Source organism: Solea solea, chromosome 10, assembly GCF_958295425.1.
Source record: "Solea solea chromosome 10, fSolSol10.1, whole genome shotgun sequence".
Taxonomy (NCBI): Eukaryota; Metazoa; Chordata; class Actinopteri; order Pleuronectiformes; family Soleidae; genus Solea; species Solea solea.
In genome coordinates, this window is record NC_081143.1 from 15,192,276 (window position 1) to 15,213,963 (window position 21,688).

Consider the following 21,688-nt stretch of genomic DNA (forward strand, 5'->3'; position numbering starts at 1 on the left):
AACCACCTTTGGTTTCGAAACCACTTTTAGCAGATGTTGACATTCCAGTCTGTGGGTGAGGGGATTCTCCATCCTTGTTTCTGTCTTCACTGTTTATTGTTGTTGTTTTAATGCAAACACTGTGTTTCAATGACTGGTTTAATAACCTGTACACAACAGCAAAATATCTACTGACGACACCACCACAAGAAAACGGTTTACATACTGACGGGTAACCAAGTCAAGCGTTATGTGGAGAGCTGTAGTTTAGGGCAGGTCAGTTGAAATGGCGTCATAACCACTAACTTATACAACCAGTGTGAGGATTTGTGTTCATGAGCACAGCAGCATGGTGCCATTACTCAGTGCTACTAGTGTGTATCTCTATCATACTTAAAAATAGACAAATCTCACAATACAAAAACACTACTCAAATGAGACCAATGGAGAGAATGTGCATTAATAAATGAAAAGCCTGATAAAACTGTGTTGCGTCATGTCATGTCTGTATCTAGTGAATGGTACACCGTTTGTTCTCAACACAGACAATAAATCTGACTAAAACAATCCATGAGAGATTTGGTTTCAAGTCAGGCACTTTAATGAATTGTAATGACAGTATACAGGCTCATCTTTTGCAGCGTTCATATAATGTGCGTGGGTTACATGGGTTGATGCACTTTTCAAAATAAAAACCACATACAGTATGTTGCTGAAGAATTACGGGACCTGCCACTGGATGGTGCCAAAAAGCAAACTGAAAATATATGTTCACAGGTCTCTGAGTAGCCCCCTTCCTAAGCAGCAAAAATAAAGTGATGCACAGTTTGATCAACTTTGATTAATTGCATCTTGGCCTACGAGTGTGCAGTGATAGCCATTAACCTAAACTGCACACACTGGCAATTGTACCACCAGCAACCACCAGGGCTAACAACAACAGATACATGAATCAGTTGGCTTTCCAATTGCTATTTTATGTGCTCTGTAGCTCACGGAACAAAAACATCCGTTTTAACACCACTAGAAACTGTATTATCAACCAATAATATGGAACCCATATGAAAATATGGGTAAACATATATTAAAGTGTACACATAAATGTAAATACATTGTGCACATGCAAACATATTAACCAAACGGTGCATGTAAGAAATTCCTCATTTTAAATCAGCAGCAACGTTGCCTCAGAACAGATCCATTTTGAGAAACACAAACTCCAGTTAACACCCAACATTTAGTTCCTTGTAACAAGGGCTACAAACAAGGGCCAAACTCAATGCTGGCGTTAGAACATTCTTGAACCACTTTAAAAAGGTACACGAAATGAAACAGTAAAACATGTAAATTCAAGCGCACACACAGAAAGTAAGATCAAAAAACATGAAGTCATTTCCTGGAAGATTCCACCGTTTCAAAATGAACAATTTGTAAACAATACTTCATCATACGCATGACGCAAGAAGGCACATGAGTGACATTGATGGTCACATCACAAGAAAACTACTTCAAGCGAGTGAATACCACTGCAGCTTCACTGTGCAGTGGTATTTAAGTCTTAAGCAGTGATTTTTGCAGAGAGGAACGGAGAAAAGAAGAAATCAAATGCAAACTTCATGGCTCTCATTGTTGTGCGCCTCCAGTTTCTCTCTAACTTCACCTGCCGGCCTCCATTCAACAGTGAAGAAACACAGTCCAGACAATTGATAGCCTTCATTTCAAAGGCCGGACCTTTGGATCCTAGACGGCCATCCAGCTTGGTGCTGAACTCCACCATATTTCCAGGTTTCAGACTAAACAGAACCTGTCTGAACTCATTGCTAGCAATTAGGATTACATCCCTGGCTGGGTCATCCGCCCCCTCACCTCTGATCATGCCTATTGTCACCTCAAATCTGTAGCTATCAAAGCGCTTGACATGGCACATGTGTTTGGCCATGGCCTTGATCTGACACAGCTCCTCTTCTTCTTGCATCCGCAGCACCATGGGCAATGAAACAGTGGCCGAACCAGCAGAACCTTCCGCCAAATGCATGAAACCCGTATGGTTAACATGATTTGTGGCCGTAGCATTCTTTGGCTCACATTTGGGATATGTCTCTCCATACAGACAGCGCAACCAGTCTCCTATGAACACTGGCAACAGGTTAATGACCGACTGTGGCCCATTCTCTGTCTCGGCCACACGGACATGTTTGAAACGTCCTGTCCAAGTGACTCTGTGTCCCTGGAGGTGGCTACAGAAGATCTGTGTCTGGGCCATGCCTTTCGTTTCCCAGGCGGGGGGTCCACATGCCTGACTGTACTGATTCCAAGTCATTGTGGAATTATACACCTTCTCTCCCTCAGCATGGTACACATAGATAGAGAACATAAAAGTCACCATGAAGATACAGAGTAAAATGAGTTTGACAGGGCCACGGTGGGTCAGTGAGCGGAACACATCCAGAATAGACATACTAAAGCGCGTCCAGAGGCGCAGTGTGACAGGGATGGCACATATTACCAGTGTCACAATCATCTTTGTCAGTTCCAGCTCAAGGAACCACTTGAAGAGTTGGATGACTAGCAGGGTGGCGAGGCCAAATGCCAGAACAGGCAACGCAAACAGGAAAAGAAAGTAGGCCACACAGGTGCGGATTAGACCAATAGGAGAGGAACTCAGGAGGAGGACAACAGAGAACTCCCACCACATAAAGCACACGAGGTAAGGAACAAAGAAGCAGTAAGTCCCCCGGAAACCGCGCATCTTTGCCATGCTGAGGACAAATAGAATAAATAAAGAAGTTAGTCTTTTATGCTGGAGTGGCTTTTAAAGGCCACTAACACAACCCAGTACATGACCTTGTGGTAAACACAGCCTGCAAACCAGGCCTCTCACCTGAAGAACAGGTAGAACAGGTAGACATACAGCAGGCAGGGGAGACTCAGCTTCAGCACCACTGAATCCCCTAATGGCACTGTGGCAAAGGTGTGTCCAAGATAACGAAGCACTGTCATGCTCTGTGGTAGTAACTGAGTCAGGCAACACAGAGATGATGCTACCTGGGATTAAAAAAACATACAATTATAGCAAATCCAAGTTATTCATGTACATTAAAAACCTCTAAAAGATGGAATTTCTCATCATATACAGATCAAGTTAGAAAATCAACCTCCAAACTTAAGTTAATGGTATGCAAGACTGTAATTATAACTGTAATAATGCTCAATACAGTATAATGAGGGTACAAGTGCTTTGATTCTAATCATTTAATCACACATTATGCCAATGTTGTGTGTTTCCTCACCTCTATGACTAATGCTTGGCGAGCATACATCGCAGCAGTGGGGCTGAGACTCATGTAGCTGACGGCAGTGAAGAAGATGGCCACAGTAGAGAGCTCAGAACAGGGGATCCAGCCTTTGTTGGCTACAGGAAACGAGAAAATGACAAAGAAGACAGAGATGATAAAGTAGAGATACGGTTCGAGGTTGTTCCAGCCAAAGTTGGTCTCTGCCTGCTCCACGTCCAGCCGAGGTTCAAATCGTGTCAGTAAAGATGTCAGGGCACTGAAGTTCTCCCAAGTCTGGGAAAAAGGGGAATGAAAAGGAAATTGTGAATCTCTGTATACAGTATGTTCATCATCTTTACATCCACATACAAATATCATAGGAGACATCAATATGATTACAACTAAGTCTATTGTGCTAAAGCGACATGGTTTGAGTATTGGAAAGAAAAACCGAATTGCCCGTGACGCTTACCTTGCTCTTCTTAAAAACACGCAGGGTGCAGATGATCATGGAAATGAAGGAGAGGTAGAACACAAGCAGAGGAATGACAAATGCAAACAAGTCCACTGTCAGGTTGCTGATGATGAAGAAAAATATAAGTGCGTTGACATGTTGGGTTGGGATGATTGTGCTCAGCCACTGGACACCGGCCCGTGACGCCCAGTCGACCAGACTTTCCTTGGCATCCACAACGGAATTCAACGGATACTGCAGCATCTGAAGTGAAGAGAGACAGAAAAGAAAGGAGTTAGGAAATCAGGGACGACATGCTAAAACCAGGAAAGTGAAGTAAGAGAGGATTCCACACGTATTTGATGAAAGATGAGTTCTAGAAAAATACAAAAACAGATGGAATTGCATCAGTTAGTATTGTTATGATACCGTTAAGCGTGATTTCATGTCCATTGCTCTTTTCATGGCCCCAGTTTGTTTGGTGTCCAACATCATCCCACTTCGACCAAAACTCCAAGGACGTTTGTGCGACTTCTTGCATCCTGATGGAACCACATCGGACTTGTGCTTCACACAAACACACACAAACACTACTCTGAATATCTTAAGTTACAGAGAAAAAAAAAGTTAAGTGTGTCCTCATAATTCATGTTTTTGTAAAGCTGGTCTTTTACCTCCTCACCACCCTCCTGAAGTGCTCGACTCTCCTGGGATACAGAGGGCACAATACCTTGTGCATAATTTTTTGTCATTTCAACAAAGTCCTCCAGGTCCACCAACTGTTTGGCTGAGAGGACACAGTGTCACACATTAAACGTGAGTAAACCATTACAGTCTCATTCTCTCTATCTCTCTGGATACTTACACTCATTGATGACCATGTTTTCCAACACTTTCTGGGTCTGGCCTGAAGTAGGGCTTGGAATCCTGCTTGCACAGCCACCTAGTGGTGAGAAAGCACCACAGCACCAGTCAGTGACAAGCATGCTTGCATGTAATACTATATTCTTCATCACGACAGCTGCAAACACTTAAACCACAAAGGGGAATATCAGTATATTTAACAGCCATGATAAACATTCATATTCTGAGTTTGTTGTCACAGTTCAGATATGGTGTTGCTGGTTGCGTGAGTGCATTTTACCTGGTACTGCATTGACCTGGCTGACATTTCCGAGCATCTCAGCCACAGGCACCTTATTTTTCCTCTCAGGGTTGAGCTTGAAGTACATCAGGATGGCTGCTTTGCGTACTGCCAGCTCAAACTTACTCTCCTTTGACAACTTGCGCACATCCGCTTCATTCTCTGGAGTAATTCCTACACAGGAATAGCAACACAAGAAAGTTCAAGAATTACAAACACAAGTGCACAGACACAGATGTGTATATCTTAGCTGTATATACCTTTTTTCTGGATCCAACAGCGCTGCAGTAATCGTGCTGCACGTTTTCTTCCCTGTTTTGCTCCTTTGATCAGCCAGTTAACAGCCAGAAGGTTATTTTGCTCGGGGTCTTTCTCTTCAGCAAGAATCAGGTAGTGTTGACCCAGCTGAAGCAGAGACGAGACATAGAGGAAAGTGGATTAAATACAGCCGTTAAGAGTTTAAGGTAACTCATAAAGATGTTAAGTCATCAAACTCCGAAAGACAGACCTGGAATTCTAGGGACTAGTATATAGAATATGAATATAGCCTAAAATAAAAGTAAAATGACCTTGTATAGCCACCTCCTTTCACCTCTTAATGTGAATAATTCATTATTTTTTATAATTGTTATTAATATTTGTTCAGATTCAGCACATACTACAATGTACTGTAATGTGTGGCCTTAATGATTTGTGACTGTGTCTAAATCTGTGTATCATATTCTGGTATCAGCTTCTGCAGTGGCCAAAAATAGACGCTATAGCTCTGAAACTGCCTGAGTCAACTAGCGGGACTGAAAACAATGCCAAGTTCCAGTTTTTCTGCGTGTTCTTTCACTCACCCGTGTCTGAGCTCTGGCATCACCAGCTTTAGCTTTCTCCACCAGCTGCTCCAAGGACAGTTCCTCCTCTGGTTCTTCATCTGAGGGAGAGGAGATGACAGGAGATGCTTTCAGTACTGACGTTTTTACACATACTTTGTTCACAGCCTTCAAAAAAACCAAAGTCAATATGAAGTCATATGTTCTTCAATGTGAGCATAACAAGACGTCAGAGGTGAAAATCTGCTCACTGTACTGTATTTTGAACTCTACTACTCTTCTTGCATCATGTGTATGATGAAGTATTGCTTAAACTCTAAGACATAGGGTCTTTGTTGCTGGTCTTGTTCCTTCACAGCAGTTGACCGTTCCTAATGTTGCATTCATGCCCTTCTTCTCCTTTTCTTCTCTTGGAGGAGCTTCTGTGTCACACAAATGCTAGTTGATTACATTAAGTTTCGTAGCTCTGTTTCATATGACACATTTAATTCTATTGCTGGTGTAACATCACTACCAGGAACTTTTAAATAAAATATAATAAGATGTCAATTTGAACTTTTTTTCATAATAACAAACATGCTTGGTAATCTGTGAGACTGTCCTTAAGCCTAGCACAGCTTTAGGCTACACTCTCATTTGTATTGCAAGTACATAAGCCAAACAAGTACAAAAGTATTAGACAAATATAAAGTTGAGACACCAAGAGGATGACCAAAATGAAACAGTTCAGTCGAAGGAAGGCTTGAAGTTGCACACCATATTTCCTGGAAGTCACTGCACTTGAACAGTGAGAGAGGATCACCAAAGCTGTCAGGACTGATTTGTCTGGGAAGGTTCATAGTCCAGGTCATAGTCATTTTCAATAGTTAGCTGTAGACAACTTCACTTTCACCTAACGCAAGCAAGTCCAGTGGTGCGAAGAAGGACTGAGAAACAGGACTGTGGAAAACTGCACTCGTCCCATAGTTGGTCCTTTGATTAAGTGTGGACATAATTCATAGACACATTACACATAGCTGTGCAGGGAAAAAGGTTCAACAAGGTATGTGTTGCACATGAGGTAACAGAGAAGGCAAATGGAAGCAAAGCTGTTCACTACTCATCACATGTCAGTCACAGTGAAGCCGACACAGTGACACAGCAGATCCACTTTTCTTTACTTTGTTTTTGTGTCTAATTTAAAATTTGATGAGCGATAGGTGCTGTTTGCCACTTCAAATAATCAATATAATTGAAACATGTTGCATAAACTGGATGGTGCAGCTCTCCTAAATTAGCAAATTAAGCCAACTAGAGTTGTGGTCACTGTGGTCTGCAACTCAGTTTCACAAAACCTCATTAAAATCCTTACTCAAAATGAGGGCATTCTTACCATCTTCTTCGTCGTTGGAGTCCACTTCCTCTGCCTTTCTGAGTCTTTCCTGAATGATCACCCGCTTGGCCATGGACACAAAGGTGCGTTTTACAGGATTATTGGAAGAAGCAGCAGGGGAATCTGTCACACTGTCGCTGGCTGAAGCAGCAGAGGCAGAGGTGAGCTTTCTCTGAGTTTCGTTTGATGTTTGATGTGCAGCAGATACGCACTGCTTTGATTCATCCACAGTGGGAGGGTAGTCTGTTGGTTTACGCATGGTGTGAGCAGATTGTGAAGCATCGTGAGGGTATTTTGTCACTGTTTCTGTGGAGGGTGCAGGTTTGGTTGGCTGAGAGGGTGAAGCGGAGAGGTTACTGGAGACAGGGGAGGGACGGATCGGCATGGGAGAGGAAAGAGGAGGTTCATCCAGGACGGAGAAATGACAAGACTCCTGGCTTTTCACAGGCGTGGGTGTTGTTGAGAAATCCTTCTCCATTTTTCCTGTGAAGCAAAATAGGGAGGTGTTAACATATCACGGAAATACTTACTTTACACTGTAGTAAAACAATCACGATAATAAAACACAGGAGTTGGATTTTACACCTAAAATACTAAAATAAAAGAAACACCTGTTCAACTTGAGTTTCTTCACTGTGAGAAGAAATAGCATAACAACCCTTATTCATGGAATATATATTGCAATAACACGAAATTTAACTAAAAAAGGTAGCAAATGAAGACAGGCTATTTAATGAGCTATTCAAATTTCAAACTTGATATAGATGAGCGATTAAACACAATCTGAACTCCATGCCAATTCCACTCTCAACATTGAACCTGCACCAAATTAGCACCAAATCAACGTAGGCCACGAAAAACTGACTTGTTAAACTTACTTGTTATAAGTACATGAGCAGAATTTCACTGGATTTTCTAGTAGATTCTTCTCCTGCCTTTAAATGTTGTGTCTGTCGTCCATGCTGGAGTCTGTTGCACTCAGCCCCCGAAACCAGAGACTCACACTGGCTGCTCTAACATCTCTGGTCTATAAACAACACCAGAAATTTGTGACGGAGCCTCTAAAAATAGACTCTCCTCTAGTAGGGGATGATGAATGCCTGTCAAATGCCCAACTTCTCTGATTGGTTATTTGTTGCTGTTGCTTTGTAAACCTTTTTCAAACCAAAATGCTAAATTATTTCTTGCATCTCTTGGTCTTAATGTGTTAAGTTACCCTATTTACCAAAGTCTAGGGTTACAATTCACCTTAAATCCTTAAACCTTAATATGAAGAATTATAAAAATAGCTTGTGCTGTATGTGATAGGCCTGCATAAGTTATTATACACTCACCTTCCACTTAATCAGATACACCTGTTCAACTGCTTGTTAATGCAATGGGAAATCACAGGTGCAAATAATCAAACTGATGATGGCTAGGTTCCATTTAGCTTCTAAAGTTTCAAGGTGTGCGCTGGTTGACTCACACAGTCCTGACTTACAGGAACTGAACAAAGCCAGTCACGCCTGTGCTTTTCCTGCTAAAACAAGTCAAAATGGTTGCTGCACAAAGGGCCAATTATCTCACATGACAGCAGCCATGGTCAAGATGACCTGCTCAAATTCTAACTTAGCATTAGATTTGGTAGGAAATGTGGTTTAACTGGCTTTGAATGTGACATGGTTGTTGTTTGCCTGATGGTTTGGTCTGAATAGTTCAGAGATACTGACACATTCAACACAATGGAGTTTAAAAATGAGTACCAGAGTTTAAAAGGCAGAATACAGAAAAAAAGATGGCTGAGGTTGTAGTGTTGGGATGGTCATGAGGGGTAGACTAGTCTGTATAAGTGAGTTTTGAGTTGGGATTTGAAGGTAAACAATAATGTTATTGCTCTTGCCAATTCCATGGTGGTTAAACCCAGAATCTTAAGTTTACCTGGCTAACAATGCCAATTATTATTCTGTTATAACATATGTTTATGTGTGGATGCCCTTGTGTATAATGGTATGTCTCCTGCATTACCTCTTCCTTTCTGAACATAATCAATTAATAGGTTATCATATTTTAAAGTGCATGTGTAAGGTTTTCAGTAGACCTTCTCTGCCCATGGGCCAGGAGAGCGACGGTGCTGCTGCCTGGAACAAACACCAATAATCCCATGAACACTCACAGACCACTGGTTTTGGGCCAGTGGCGATAAAAGCACCTGGTGCTGACTGGAACTTTACCTGAGCCAAGAGGCAGACATGTTAACAGCAGGGATGAAAAGTGACGACACAAAAAGTCAATTTAGCTGCTACTGTCTCCGGGTCCTGTGACGCGAAATGCCGTACTGATCACCTAAGCGTGAGCCATGGCACCATGGTGGGTGTACTACAGATCATGGGCCGTGAGAGGTGAAAGTTGTTTGTTTTTATTTTCAGTCATGTAAAGCTTCAAATAATCATTACATGTCAATAATTCAACAAGTTGTTATAATGCAAATGAATGATTATGGAGACTTACTGGATTTGTATAGTTATTATTCATGGTTTTGGAGGACCTGAGAGATTTTTAGAATTTAGAATGGTCCTGACATTCTTAAGTTTGGGAAGGGTTAATAATTAAATCCTATTTATATAGCACTTATATGACAAATGTGTCCAATCAAGCTCGATCAAATATTTCAAGGTGTGTTGTTTGGTAAGGCAAAAAAAAGAGAAAGAAGTCCAACAGATCCCACAATGAGCAAGACCTGGGCATCAGTAGAGTCAAAACAAAACTTTTTACCAGGAAAAAATCTGTGGCAGAACCAGAGTCAAAGATGTGCAGCCATGGTTGGGGTGAAATGGAAATATGGGTCAGAGGGAAAAGGAAGAAAATGAGTAAGGTGGAGAGATGAGACAGGGAGACAACAAACCAGCAATCAAACAATACAACAAGTCCGTTAAAATATGAGGAAAGGGAGAACCAACAAATTAAGTCCAGTACACATGCAAACATGAATGGCACAACAAAAGAACAAACAATACAACAATAAAATAGTTAAGGTAAAACAGACTAAGCCTACACAATAAAACCAAAAGTGTAAAAATAAGACATGGAAATATGCGGGACAAGGGAGAAGGAGAGCAAATGAGAGCGCAGAGACAGGTTAGAAAATGGCAAGGGTTTTTATTCCACTGGTGATTTGCTGTTGCACTGCCCCCCATGCATGTTTAAAGGAAAAGGAGATGGGTGGTACTGTTAGAGAGACAAACACAAAGACGGGGGCAGAATCTCAGCAGTAGGTTCAGGCAAACCAGCACTGTTTTTAACTGGAGCACTGCATCATTCCACTAAGAGGCGGGATTCATTGGTGCAGCCCAAAGAAATCTGCTTTTCACAGTTCACACCAACCGTGCATAACAGTACTACTCCTCACCCGAGAGGCGAGATTCTGACCCGGATACAAGACAGACTGTTGTCTCCATCCTGTCAGACAGGAGGGAATCGTCTCTGTCTGAAGCCAGAATGTCTGACTGCAGGAGAGAGTGGAACCGGGAGGATGAGCTGCCGGTCTACCTGGCGGGACCGATCAGCACCGGCCCGAACCAGCGCAAATCCTTCGGAATGTTCAGCTCCGTGGAGGGCGCGTTTGAAAGCAAGACCATAGATTTCGATAACTACGCTGTAGGGAGGCAAGGGAGCCGCACACCGCGGAGTGGGAGCAGGGAGAGACTGTTGGACACCCGTAAACCCGTCGGCCAAACGCCCACAGAGGCCCGAGAGGAGACACTGACCAACTCACCCAGAGACGGGGACGACGCAAACACCGGTGTTGAGGTCAGAACATCATCGAGGGATGAAAGCCCCGATGGAAAGGTAGCACTCCCTGTCTTTGTATGTTTGTGTTTTGGTTGAAATGACGTTGGTTCTGTCACCCCGATAAATAGTTTATAACTCACTCTGGAGCTATTGATATTGTATAGAAAAATAACTATATTTGTCTTTGCCTGTTAACATTTGTGAGAAAATGGGTTCAGGGAGGAGCAGAACTCGATTTATTAATGCGTTATACAACACATGAGGAGTTGTATTGAACCGTCTCCTTCATATATGATTTACTCCAGTGCTGCCTCTTTTGGTTTGGTTTGGTTCCGCGCATACGCGCAGTTGAGTCTGTGGTGCTGAAATGGACAGCGCCTCTCTCCCCTGTCTGTGCGAGTGTGTGCGGTGCCGTGAACGTCGCCTCACGCCTCTGACAGCGCGCACGCACGCACGCACGCACGTACAGGATCATCAGCTGTCCCTTTTTCACTGTGCGCGTTCCATGCGTTGTGACGCAGCCGTACGGAGGCGGGTTCATTGCTCTCGCTCGCAACGGAACAAAAAAAAACAAAACAACAAAAACAACACACCTCGAGAAAGACAAGGGGCGTGTGAAGCGTGTGTAGTTGAGTGCCGGTGTCATTGTTACCCGGAGACAGAGCAATGGAGAGCATGTCGAACAATTACGAGGAGAAAAACGGCATCCCCCACCTGACGGTGAGTGACGCGGCGGCCCGATCAAATGTCTGTGGATGATTGCATGTAAATCCCTGCTGCCAGGGGGGCTACATTCAATTCTCAATGTAGCCAATGGCAAAAGGACTGTCTTGAATGTCTACTGTTTCCCCTGCAGGTAAGCAGAGTAAGTCTGTGTCTGTGCGTCTCGTTCAGGATTGGACAGTGTTGTGTAATCTCGCCGCCTGTCACAGATCATTAACCCGGTTGACTAGACGGTCGAAACAGGAGTCGCAATGCCACAAAGGTTTAAAGCTGCATTTGAGCAAAGATGCAGATATACTCAGAGCATCGCAATGGCAGGCGAATGTAATCTAGCATCCCGTGGTTTTGACAGAAAACAGCAAGTGCGACTCCACTTAAATGTTGAGGATCATTTCGTGCCATAGATGATCACTGGTCACCATGAAGACACACCATATACTTTCAGTGCTATTGCCATGAAGGCACATGAATGAATGGATTCTACGTTTCGAATTTTGAACATGCAAACATGTGTGATATGATACAAATGTAAGGAAATAAAATACTGAAATAAAACAATACATGCAAATGATGTATTATGACACATGGAAACAGTAACAAGCAATATGTAAGCAAAGGAGCAGGAAGTTACAGGTTTATTTTCACTCAGTCTCTCCCCATGTACATGTCATGAAATAAGGTCATGAATTACTCAACACACCTCTTATTTTTTTGTTCTCCTCTTATGCAGAATGAGAAGATGCTGATCAAAGGAGGACGGGTGGTCAATGAAGACCAGTCTCTCTATGCAGATGTCTACATTGAGGATGGGATCATTAAGTATGTATACGAGGAGCATCAAACATAGTGATCACTTAACTTCTCTCTCATATACTGTTTGTGTTTCCCACGTCCATCTCATCAACCTTTTTTCATCCAAACACACACACACACGCGTGTATTTTGCTGCTCTACATTTCTCCTATCATCCCTGCACCTTCTCTCTCCTGCTGTGTCACTCCCCATCGCCCTCCCATTCCTTGGCAGGCAGGTGGGGGAGAATCTGGTTGTTCCGGGGGGAGTCAAGGTGATCGAGGCTGATGGCCGTATGGTGATCCCAGGGGGGATAGATGTCAACACCTGTCTGATGAAACCCTTCCTGGGCATCAAGCCTGTTGATGATTTCCTGCAGGGCACCAAGGCCGCACTCGCTGGAGGCACAACCATGATTAGTGAGTAGGGTGGATACATGCAGCACTGATTGATTCTGGGATTAAATGATGTCGGTCTATATCACTTTGTTTTCACAATTCTGTGGGGACTAAAGAGACTGAAGCCATTCTAAAGGATGTTGATACAAAGTAAGTCAGTAATTTTTTAATACAGATGGAGGCTAGATTTGAAGAACGTTTGAACCAAAAATATGAACATACATTTAAATTAAGCATTATTACTCTCCTGAATCTTATGTTAAAGCAAACTTATACAGCAAGTCAGATGTCTTCAGTCTTCAAGAAGAGGAATCCTTCCCCTTCCCCCCAAAGTTGGCAAATTTAAAAATGTTCTTGCCTTCTTTCTTAGCTGCTGCAAGTTAATTTAATTGCCCATTTGTTTGAATGTGAGAGTGAATGGTTGTTCTGTCGACCATGTCCGGGGTGAACCCCACGTTTTGCCCAGTGTCAGCTGGGATTGGCTCCCTCATGTGGAGGATAAAACAGGTACAATGAATGGAGATATGGGATTTAATTGAGAATGAGTCAGACTTTCTTCTGGATTATGAGGAATTATACACACGGTTATTGAATGAACTGTCTTCTCAAAATTCAGAAATGTTCCTGAGTACTGATGATGACAGAATTGAATGGAAGGTTTATCAGTATAACATAATGTTTGGGCTGGATATATTTTCTGTGCATAACACCATAATTAAAAAGAATCAGTCAATCAAATCAATCAAGGTTAGACTCTTTCAAGCGTAACCCTCGATGCCTCTTGCCTCTCAGTTGACCATGTGACCCCCCAGCCGGGCGACAGCCTGATGGAGGTGTTCGAACAGTGGCAGGAGGCTGCAGATAAAAAGGCTTGCTGTGACTACTCACTGCACGTAGACATTCCCGAGTGGAATGAGACTGTCAAACATGAGTTGGAGCTGCTGGTGGAAGAGAAAGGTACATGAGTTTTTATTTTATTGCTGTCTCTGCTTTAATTCCACGTTGAAGTCCATTCTGGACTCATTTCACAAGAACAATTGGGACAGATTTAGAAACAATTTGGCCAAGTGCTGAATCCGCTTATAATGAAGGCGCAGCGGAAAGCCATTGTTCTCATTACAGTGCTGTCTGGGTGGCAGTGTATCAATTTTGCTTGTAATCTGTGTTAAGTAAAAAAAAAAACCCAAAACACTTTGCTTGGGGTTGCTGTAAGATGATGTAGTACCAGAGCCAAGGCAGCTTTTTGTCTGACCAATTTCCTTTAGAAACAAAGGACCGTTGTAATTCTTGGCTCAGATTTGTGCTGCACGTCTTGTACGACAAGCGCGGTTTTGTAGCTTTATGCTTTACCTTGCACTCCATTCATTTATTTCCAGACATAAACACATACTTTGCTTTCATTCTTGTCAGGTATCAACTCCTTCCAGGTGTACATGGCCTACAAGGATTTGTACCAGATGTCAGATTCTCAGGTATGTGCTTAAGTGCTATTAGTAGAAACACTTTAGTTGAAATATGTGTCTCTATATTTTGATTCAGAGAGGTTTGTTCAGTGAAATGCTTCTCTCATTCTGACGGTAAATCTAGTCAAGTCCATCCTACATTACTTTAGCCAATCAGGAGTGAGCAGCTTTAATTATCACTTATACTAACCGCTAATCCTGCACTTACTGTATTTCCACATGTAAATCAGTGGATTTCATTCTCTGGATTCCTCCCTCTCTCAGCTCTACAAGGCTTTCTCCTTTCTGAAGCAGCTGGGTGCTGTGGTGTTAGTTCATGCCGAAAATGGAGATCTGATTGCACAGGTAAGTGCTGCGTAACCTCTTCCTGAGGGGTGAACAATAAGCCTTCGCAACACGGTCACAACCTTTAGTCAGCTCGTGTACATGACCCGTCTTCTACCTTTCTTCGCTGCACTTGAAAAATGATCTAGTTGAATAACTCTCCAGCTCTCTCTCTAGAAAGAGAGAGAGAGGATTTATCTTGCTGCTGCTGCTGAGGGTGACAGGTTTATTTTTAGCCACCATCACTGTGGGCTGTTATCATACTAATAATAATGACAGTAATGGTGATAAAGATGGTGTGCCTAAAAGGTGCTGATAATAAGGACAGCAATGATGAATAATGGTAGTCATAATCATGGAGATGATGGCTCTGATTAAGGGGAAACTTGTGGTGAATAATGCAATGTATGAAGATGAATGAGTGAAGTGAACGATAATGGGAGCTCTGATGATGATTATAATAATAAACAGTACATGTACAGTATGAGAAAGAAGGCGGCGGGGGGTTGGTTTTTTGTCTTAATATCACTTTGCTGCTGACAGAACCCTTGTCTTTCTCTTATCATATGACAGGCCAGGATATTTTAGGTTTACAGTTCCAAGATACCAGCAAAGGAACTAAGAGGTGGCTAAGACATAACTTGTATGCAATGCTGGTAATTCTGACAGTTGCTGTAGCATGTGTGACGATACTGAAGAAAGTGTTGTTGCATCTTAGGAACAGAGAAAAATACTTGGAATGGGAATCACTGGACCTGAAGGCCATCCTCTGAGTCGTCCTGAAGAGGTGAGTCTCACAACGATCCAAGTAACCATTTGTTACTGTGCAGGCTTCACCACTTTTTCACTCCACTTCCTGTTCTTTATTTTCTGTCCATGCAGCTGGAGGCGGAGGCGGTGTTTCGTGCCATCACTCTTAGCAACCGTGTGAACTGTCCTGTTTACATTACCAAGGTGATGAGCAAGAGTGCCGCCGACATCATCACCCAGGCCCGCAGGAAAGGTCAGCCTCTTACGTTCATCTGATTTGACTTTAACAACTCTTCCGCTGTTTATTGACATAAATCATTAATCATCATTGCCCCATCTTTCTCTCCAGGTTCTCTAGTTTTTGGGGAGCCAATTTCAGCCAGCCTGGCCGCTGACGGCTCCCAATACTGGAGCAAGAACTGGGCTAAAGCGGCCGCATATGTGACGTCTCCACCCTTGAGTCCCGATCCCACAACTCCGGACCATCTCCACACACTGCTCTCTTGGTATGTCCCAAACCTTTTCTGCAAAATTCACTCAATAAGTCACAATTTCAGGTACAACTGTTTTTGTTAGTGCAAATATCTAATCAGCTCATCACATTGCATCAATGTATTGAGGTATGTAAACATGGTCAAGATGACAAGGCCAGAGACACAGGGACAAAGGTTCAGAATCACTTTATTGCAGTAGTAGCATACACGGCCAAGGCTAGTTCCACAAAACCAGGGAGCATAAACAGGGTCAAAACAAGAAAGCACATGAGTGAAAATAGAGCAATGTACGCTGTAACAAAGACAGTTTGGCAGAGAGAGGCTGTGGCAGAGGAGCTTAAATACACAGAGGTAAATTGGCAACAGGTCTTTTGTCAGGAAAGAGCTTGATAGGAAATGATGAATTAGCACAGGAATGAATATTGATTGGTTTCAAAACAAAGTCCAAGAAAGGTGATTCCTGAGTATTTCAGACATCACATTTCAGAGGGATTTGTACAGACAGGCATTTCTAGGGTTTACAGACAAAACAGGTCCAGAAAAAGATCAAATATGCACATATGTGGTCGTTCTCTGGGCGGAAATGCCGTGTTGATTCCAGAGGTCTGAGGAGAATGATCCGACTGGTTTGAGATGATAGGAAGGCAACAGCATCATGTAGCCTACAGGCTGTTTTATAAACATGAGAAAGTTTATCCATTAATGCAAAGTGAGGACAGACAAAGGGCTTAATTTAGCTATAACCTCTGCACAAAGTGAAATGCAAATGAGCTGCATGACACCAAACTAGACACCCACAGTGACTTAACTCTCTGTTTGTCCCTATACACCTGTTTGTTATTCATGCCACAAACCGCTGCTGCAGAAACAAAGTCACAACGGCTTTACAGATGAAGTCAAGATGAAGCTTTAAGTATGAGGAGAAGACAGTACGAGGGAGTTGACAGAGACTTCATAATGGCTAAAAGAGCATGTGATATTAAAGACGTGATACCTTTACGTCAGAATGTATTAGTGTCATAGAGAGCAAACCTCTCACGCCCCGGATCAAATCCAGCTCATTTGTCACCTTGCACAAATGTTAACACATGTACAAAATGCACAGAAAAAACTTCAAATGTCCCCGATTCCATAAATAGCACAGGAACTAGAATACTTCATCATCTGTTTCCTTGGATACCAAGTACCTCCCTGCGTCTTCCCCTCACTCCTCCCTGCTCCTCAACTCTTTGTCTGCAACTACAGCTTCTCAAGGCGGGTCTGTGCTGTCATGGTAGTGATGTGTGATGTTACTGTTCTGCCTTTCAGTTCCCGCTGAAAAGATGGGATGTATTTTTTATGTGCGTCTTGTAAACACAAGTGCAGCACATGTGGCCCCTTTATTTTATGAGCAATCTGTTGGTATTTTAAATGAGCCCAATGTTCCCTCAGCTCACTATCAATCAATGTTATTAAAACAAAATAAGTAAAAGGCCTTAGATGAAAAGAATGTGATAATAAGTCAGTTAAATTCATCCTCTTGTGTACTGTGAAGTTAGTAAATGTGTTAATAATACATTATTTTTAATGATATAGTGTATGTTTGTATGGTATATGGTATAGTTAATAACTTAGGCCTTAAGGAACTGGTGCTGCAGCTGTGATGCACCATTCTACCCTTTTTTTACTGCCCCAGGTCACGATATGACTTGAACTTATACTCAAATGCTCACTGAGGGCCCCTAGTGGCTAACTGTAGAAATGCATATCTGCTGTGTGTTTGTTTAGCATTATTGGTTGACTATGAAGTTTGTCTTTAACTGAATTGTGCTTTAGCTTTGGAAGAAATGTCTAAATTTTTGGGAAAAACAACATCTGATGACTTAACCCTGAGAACACAGAGCACTTTGGCTTTGGTTTACATGTACAGTATATACAGAGGGTATAAGAATGTGCTTTGTATATCCTTTTTTTCAGCACAACATATAGACAATCTGATGAAAAAAAACGGTTAAAATCGGATTCAATTTGTGAAATTTGGAAATGCATCACAGTCCAAAGTTCACTTGGCTCGTTTTTATGAACCAAAAGAAGAGAACAACGCTCTATTTTGTGACTTCTGCACAATAATTGCTACTTTATATCACTACTAAAAATGCGTTATAAAATGAATCTTTGACTCAACGACACATAAGACGTAAAAAAACATGAATATGTGACCTATCCCCCCCCCCCACATTGTGCTAATGCAGGTGATGCAAAACTGCTCAGGCTTTGACAAAGGTTACATTTACCCTGTTGTAAATGTTGTTGTTGTTGTAAATTTTGTGTCATGTTTTGGCGTTAACACAGTGGGGACCTCCAGGTAGTCGGCAGTGCTCACTGTGCCTACAGCACTTCCCAGAAAGCCATTGGTAAAGACGACTTCACCTTCATCCCAGAGGGAACCAACGGAGTGGAGGAGAGAATGAGTATTGTCTGGGACAAGTCCGTGGTGAGCACTGAGCATGTGTGTGTGTGTGTAGTAGTAGTAAGTGCAGTGAGATTTTGAACATATGCATTTGTCTCTCAGGCTATGGGGAAGATGGATGAGAACCAGTTTGTGGCAGTCACGTCTACCAACGCTGCTAAAATCTTCAATCTGTACCCTCGTAAGGGCAGGATAGCGGTGGGCTCTGACGCTGACATCGTCATCTGGGATCCCGACAGTGTCAAAACCATCTCAGCCAAACTCCAGCAGTCGGTGAGCACAAACAGAAACCTCTGTAGGGCATGTACAGCAGAACATGAAATCTCAGAGGAGGTGAAGAGAAATCTGTATCCTACTTGCTGTGGATGCATTACATTATATTGAAAATCAGTTTATAAGGATTTATATGTAAAGGAAGCTGAGATGCCATTGACAAGGTAATACCATTTTTCTTGGTAAAGGGCAGTTTCATCCAAATGCTAAAAGATTATTGACTGTGCTTTTCTTTTTAATCAGAAAATGTCGCCAATTTATAACATTGCACAATTGAATGTAAATATACATTGAACGAGAATTGTATATCCTCAGTAGAAAGTAATAGTTCTCACTCACTGAAGATGGATGGATTATTGGGATTATTGGCCTGTTTTAACGTTACTAAAAACCTGGATACATAAAAGTAAAACTATCTACATTTTGCAAGATGAACTGACCCTTTAAATACAGTATAAGCTAAATGTTACATATATATAGAGTCAGGCCTCAGTGGGGCAAATTTGCCTCAAGCAACTTTATACAATACAGTGGAGATATTATACAGTGGTTAATGTATTCAGTCTGCTCTGCTACTGTCAAAAGTTCTAATCCAGACTGCTGCTGGCTTTAGGATATAATCCCTTTCACCCCACACCCATTCTCTGGTACATCTTTCTACCATCCCCCTGTACTGACACCGTTGCCCCTTCTACACAAGCTGCTCACTTATTCACCCCCATCTTCTCAGCCGCTGTATTTTACTGCATGGCTTAAGATCTGATACTGTGATACAATGCCTTCCCAAATAGCTCAGTGCATCTCGACAGTGAAGGGTGTCTCTGTTCAATTTGGATTTATCTGTCTCCGTGCTTAATTCCCTTTCTTTCCACCGTCTCTGTCTTGTATGTTTTATCTGCGTTCACACAGGCTTCAGAATATAATATCTTTGAGGGTCTGGAGTGTTGTGGCGGTCCAGCACTGGTGCTGAGTCAAGGTCGAGTTGTTTATGAGGACGGTAATCTGCAGGCTCATCCAGGCACCGGGCGTTTTATCCCCCGCAAGCCTTTTCCAGACTTTGCCTACCAACGTGTTAAGTTCAGGAACCAGGTACAGAGCATGGATTCATTTTTTTTTTTTTAAAGAAGAACAATGTAATATCAAATGTAACATGAATGAGGGTGTTAAAGGCCTAATGGGAGTGTTTTGTGTTTGTGTCTCTGCATGTTTTCCATCCTGGTGAAGGGGAAGCAGGGTGTTACCCGTGGGATGTATGACGGCCCCGTTCATGATGTCGCCTGTACACCCAAATATATTACTCCTTCTCCATCAGCCAGAACTTCACCCACCTCTAACCAACCACCCCCAATACGGAATCTACACCAGTCCAACTTCAGCCTGTCAGGTAACACAAATGTGTATATTTTGTAGTCCAGTCAGATAGAACTTAAAGATCCCTGTGCCCTTTTGTTGGCCAGATTGATTTGCACTTAGTAAATCTAATACTGAATCTTGTCTCATACTTTCAGGGGCACAGGCTGATGATAATGTTCCACGTAGGTCTGGTCACCGCATTGTGGCACCCCCTGGTGGTCGCTCTAACATCACCAGCCTTGGATGAACACTTGACTGTGCACAAAGAGGGTTGTGGGGGGTTTCACCTTTCTGAGCTTGCACGTGTGTGTGTGTGTGTGTGTGTGTGTGTGTGTGTGTGCATGTATGACTGAGAGTATGAAAAAAATACCTTTGTTTTTCTTTGAATAATGGTGACACTCTCCCTTTAGACTCTTAAGGTTTTATCAGTTTGCCTTGAACCTGTGTTCAGTGACAAGAAGTAGGTTAATGCTAAAAAATGTAAAACGAGAGCTAACGTTACAATCAACTAAATAGTTACCAAAAAATTGGGACACTCTCTCACACACACACACACACACTCACACAGATCTGGTGTCGGACCCCTGCCATGCACTTAAATGTGACCCCAGTATCATGTCTTCACGTCTCCTTTCTTGTGAGCATGACGTCCTCCACAGTCTTCCTCAAATCACGTGACTTATTGTGTAGGTCTGCTCAGACATGGTGCTCCTGACAGCTGAGGAAAACAACACTTCTCTCCTTTATCTGGTTTTTAACATCTTGGAAATAATTCTATTTTCTCATTGTGACCAGATCAGATTCGGCTTCATATTGCATGGACACATCATTGGAGTTTGCACTAAGTGTTTCTATGGACAAACACTCTAAATATGTTACTAATGGCACATTTGTAATTAACAGCACAACTGTACAGTATTCATATTTTGTTAAACATTTGCTTGAGAATAAATATATCAACTGCAATGCAACTTCCACTTCACCAGTTGATATGTGCAATATGCTCCTGTCATGTGTAAGGTAGACAAGCAGTTCAAATAAACACACATTGACAGCTAGATGAAATCTCCATTTCTGTACATGTCCTATAGTGTTTCACATTGAAGATGTTATAACTGTGTGTGCTCAGTTTCAGCAAATCTCTCTTGCCAGGTATAGATTTTTCTGTAATGACATGAACTCACTGCTGTAAAAGGGCTCTCGCTCTCATCACCACAGACTTCACTCTTTTTTTTTTAAATGCCATTTCCTCTTTTATCATATGAATTCTGAATGTTTTCTTGTACACTTAGTGTTTCTACTGTTTGTGCTGTTGTTGTCTCCAATGGAACCACTTGCGATCAATAAAGACTTGTAAGACTGTTGTAAAAACAAACAGTTGTTGATTAATTTAGCCAGTTTGAAGCCTCGGAAAACAAGAAAAAAGAAAAAGAAGAGAAAATATGGATTCGTCACATGGGTTTCTGACGATATTCTTAAGCATTTTGTGCAATTAAAAAAGGAATTAAGATGGAGGAGGCAGAAATTAATTTCTTCACTGAAATTCATCTGAAAATTAAGCATTAAAAGGCTAACTTGCTAACTTCCACCTTTGTTCTGGTGTATTGACACTGTTTTTCAGACTCTTGAGTTTATTCAAAATAGTTTTGTCATTTTATTTTCATTATCAAATAGAAAATAATTCTTCAATAAATTTGAAGAAAAATTAAATACACTGTATGTATATGTATGTATACTGTATATATATAGACCAGGTTTGAAAATAAATATTGTATATGTCTAGATATTCCACCCATAATACTTGATCACACATTTTACCAGTTTCCACTGAGCAACGTTCCAAATCGCTACGA

The 21,688-nt window shown here is 42.0% G+C and overlaps 2 protein-coding genes across 3 annotated transcripts; one reads left to right on the forward strand and one right to left on the reverse strand.

The window, feature by feature from the left end:
* Window positions 1–563: 563 nt before the first annotated feature.
* On the reverse strand, window positions 564–8,043 carry wfs1a (Wolfram syndrome 1a (wolframin)). Its single transcript, XM_058640342.1, has 12 exons — window positions 7,924–8,043; window positions 7,046–7,528; window positions 5,695–5,774; window positions 5,113–5,257; window positions 4,853–5,026; window positions 4,574–4,651; window positions 4,383–4,495; window positions 4,138–4,275; window positions 3,727–3,972; window positions 3,270–3,548; window positions 2,861–3,024; window positions 564–2,738 (listed from the first exon to the last, which is right to left on the reverse strand). Exons 2-12 carry the CDS (start codon window positions 7,521–7,523, stop codon window positions 1,538–1,540), a joined length of 3,096 nt encoding a protein of 1,031 aa, XP_058496325.1. The 5' UTR covers window positions 7,524–7,528; window positions 7,924–8,043; the 3' UTR covers window positions 564–1,537.
* A 2,212-nt stretch (window positions 8,044–10,255) lies between these two features.
* Window positions 10,256–21,210, forward strand: crmp1 (collapsin response mediator protein 1). 2 transcript variants are annotated; one of them, XM_058641542.1, is made up of 14 exons: window positions 10,256–10,873; window positions 12,270–12,358; window positions 12,566–12,750; window positions 13,522–13,686; window positions 14,140–14,201; window positions 14,457–14,537; window positions 15,235–15,303; window positions 15,399–15,519; window positions 15,616–15,772; window positions 18,092–18,233; window positions 18,312–18,482; window positions 19,392–19,571; window positions 19,707–19,866; window positions 19,991–21,210. In XM_058641542.1, the coding sequence occupies exons 1-14, from the start codon at window positions 10,523–10,525 to the stop codon at window positions 20,080–20,082; spliced, it is 2,025 nt and encodes a 674-aa protein (XP_058497525.1). In that variant the 5' UTR covers window positions 10,256–10,522; the 3' UTR covers window positions 20,083–21,210. The 2 variants fall into 2 exon arrangements, with proteins under 2 accessions (XP_058497525.1, XP_058497526.1); XM_058641543.1 differs by lacking the exon at window positions 10,256–10,873 and adding an exon at window positions 11,420–11,536.
* The last annotated feature ends 478 nt before the right edge of the window (window positions 21,211–21,688 follow it).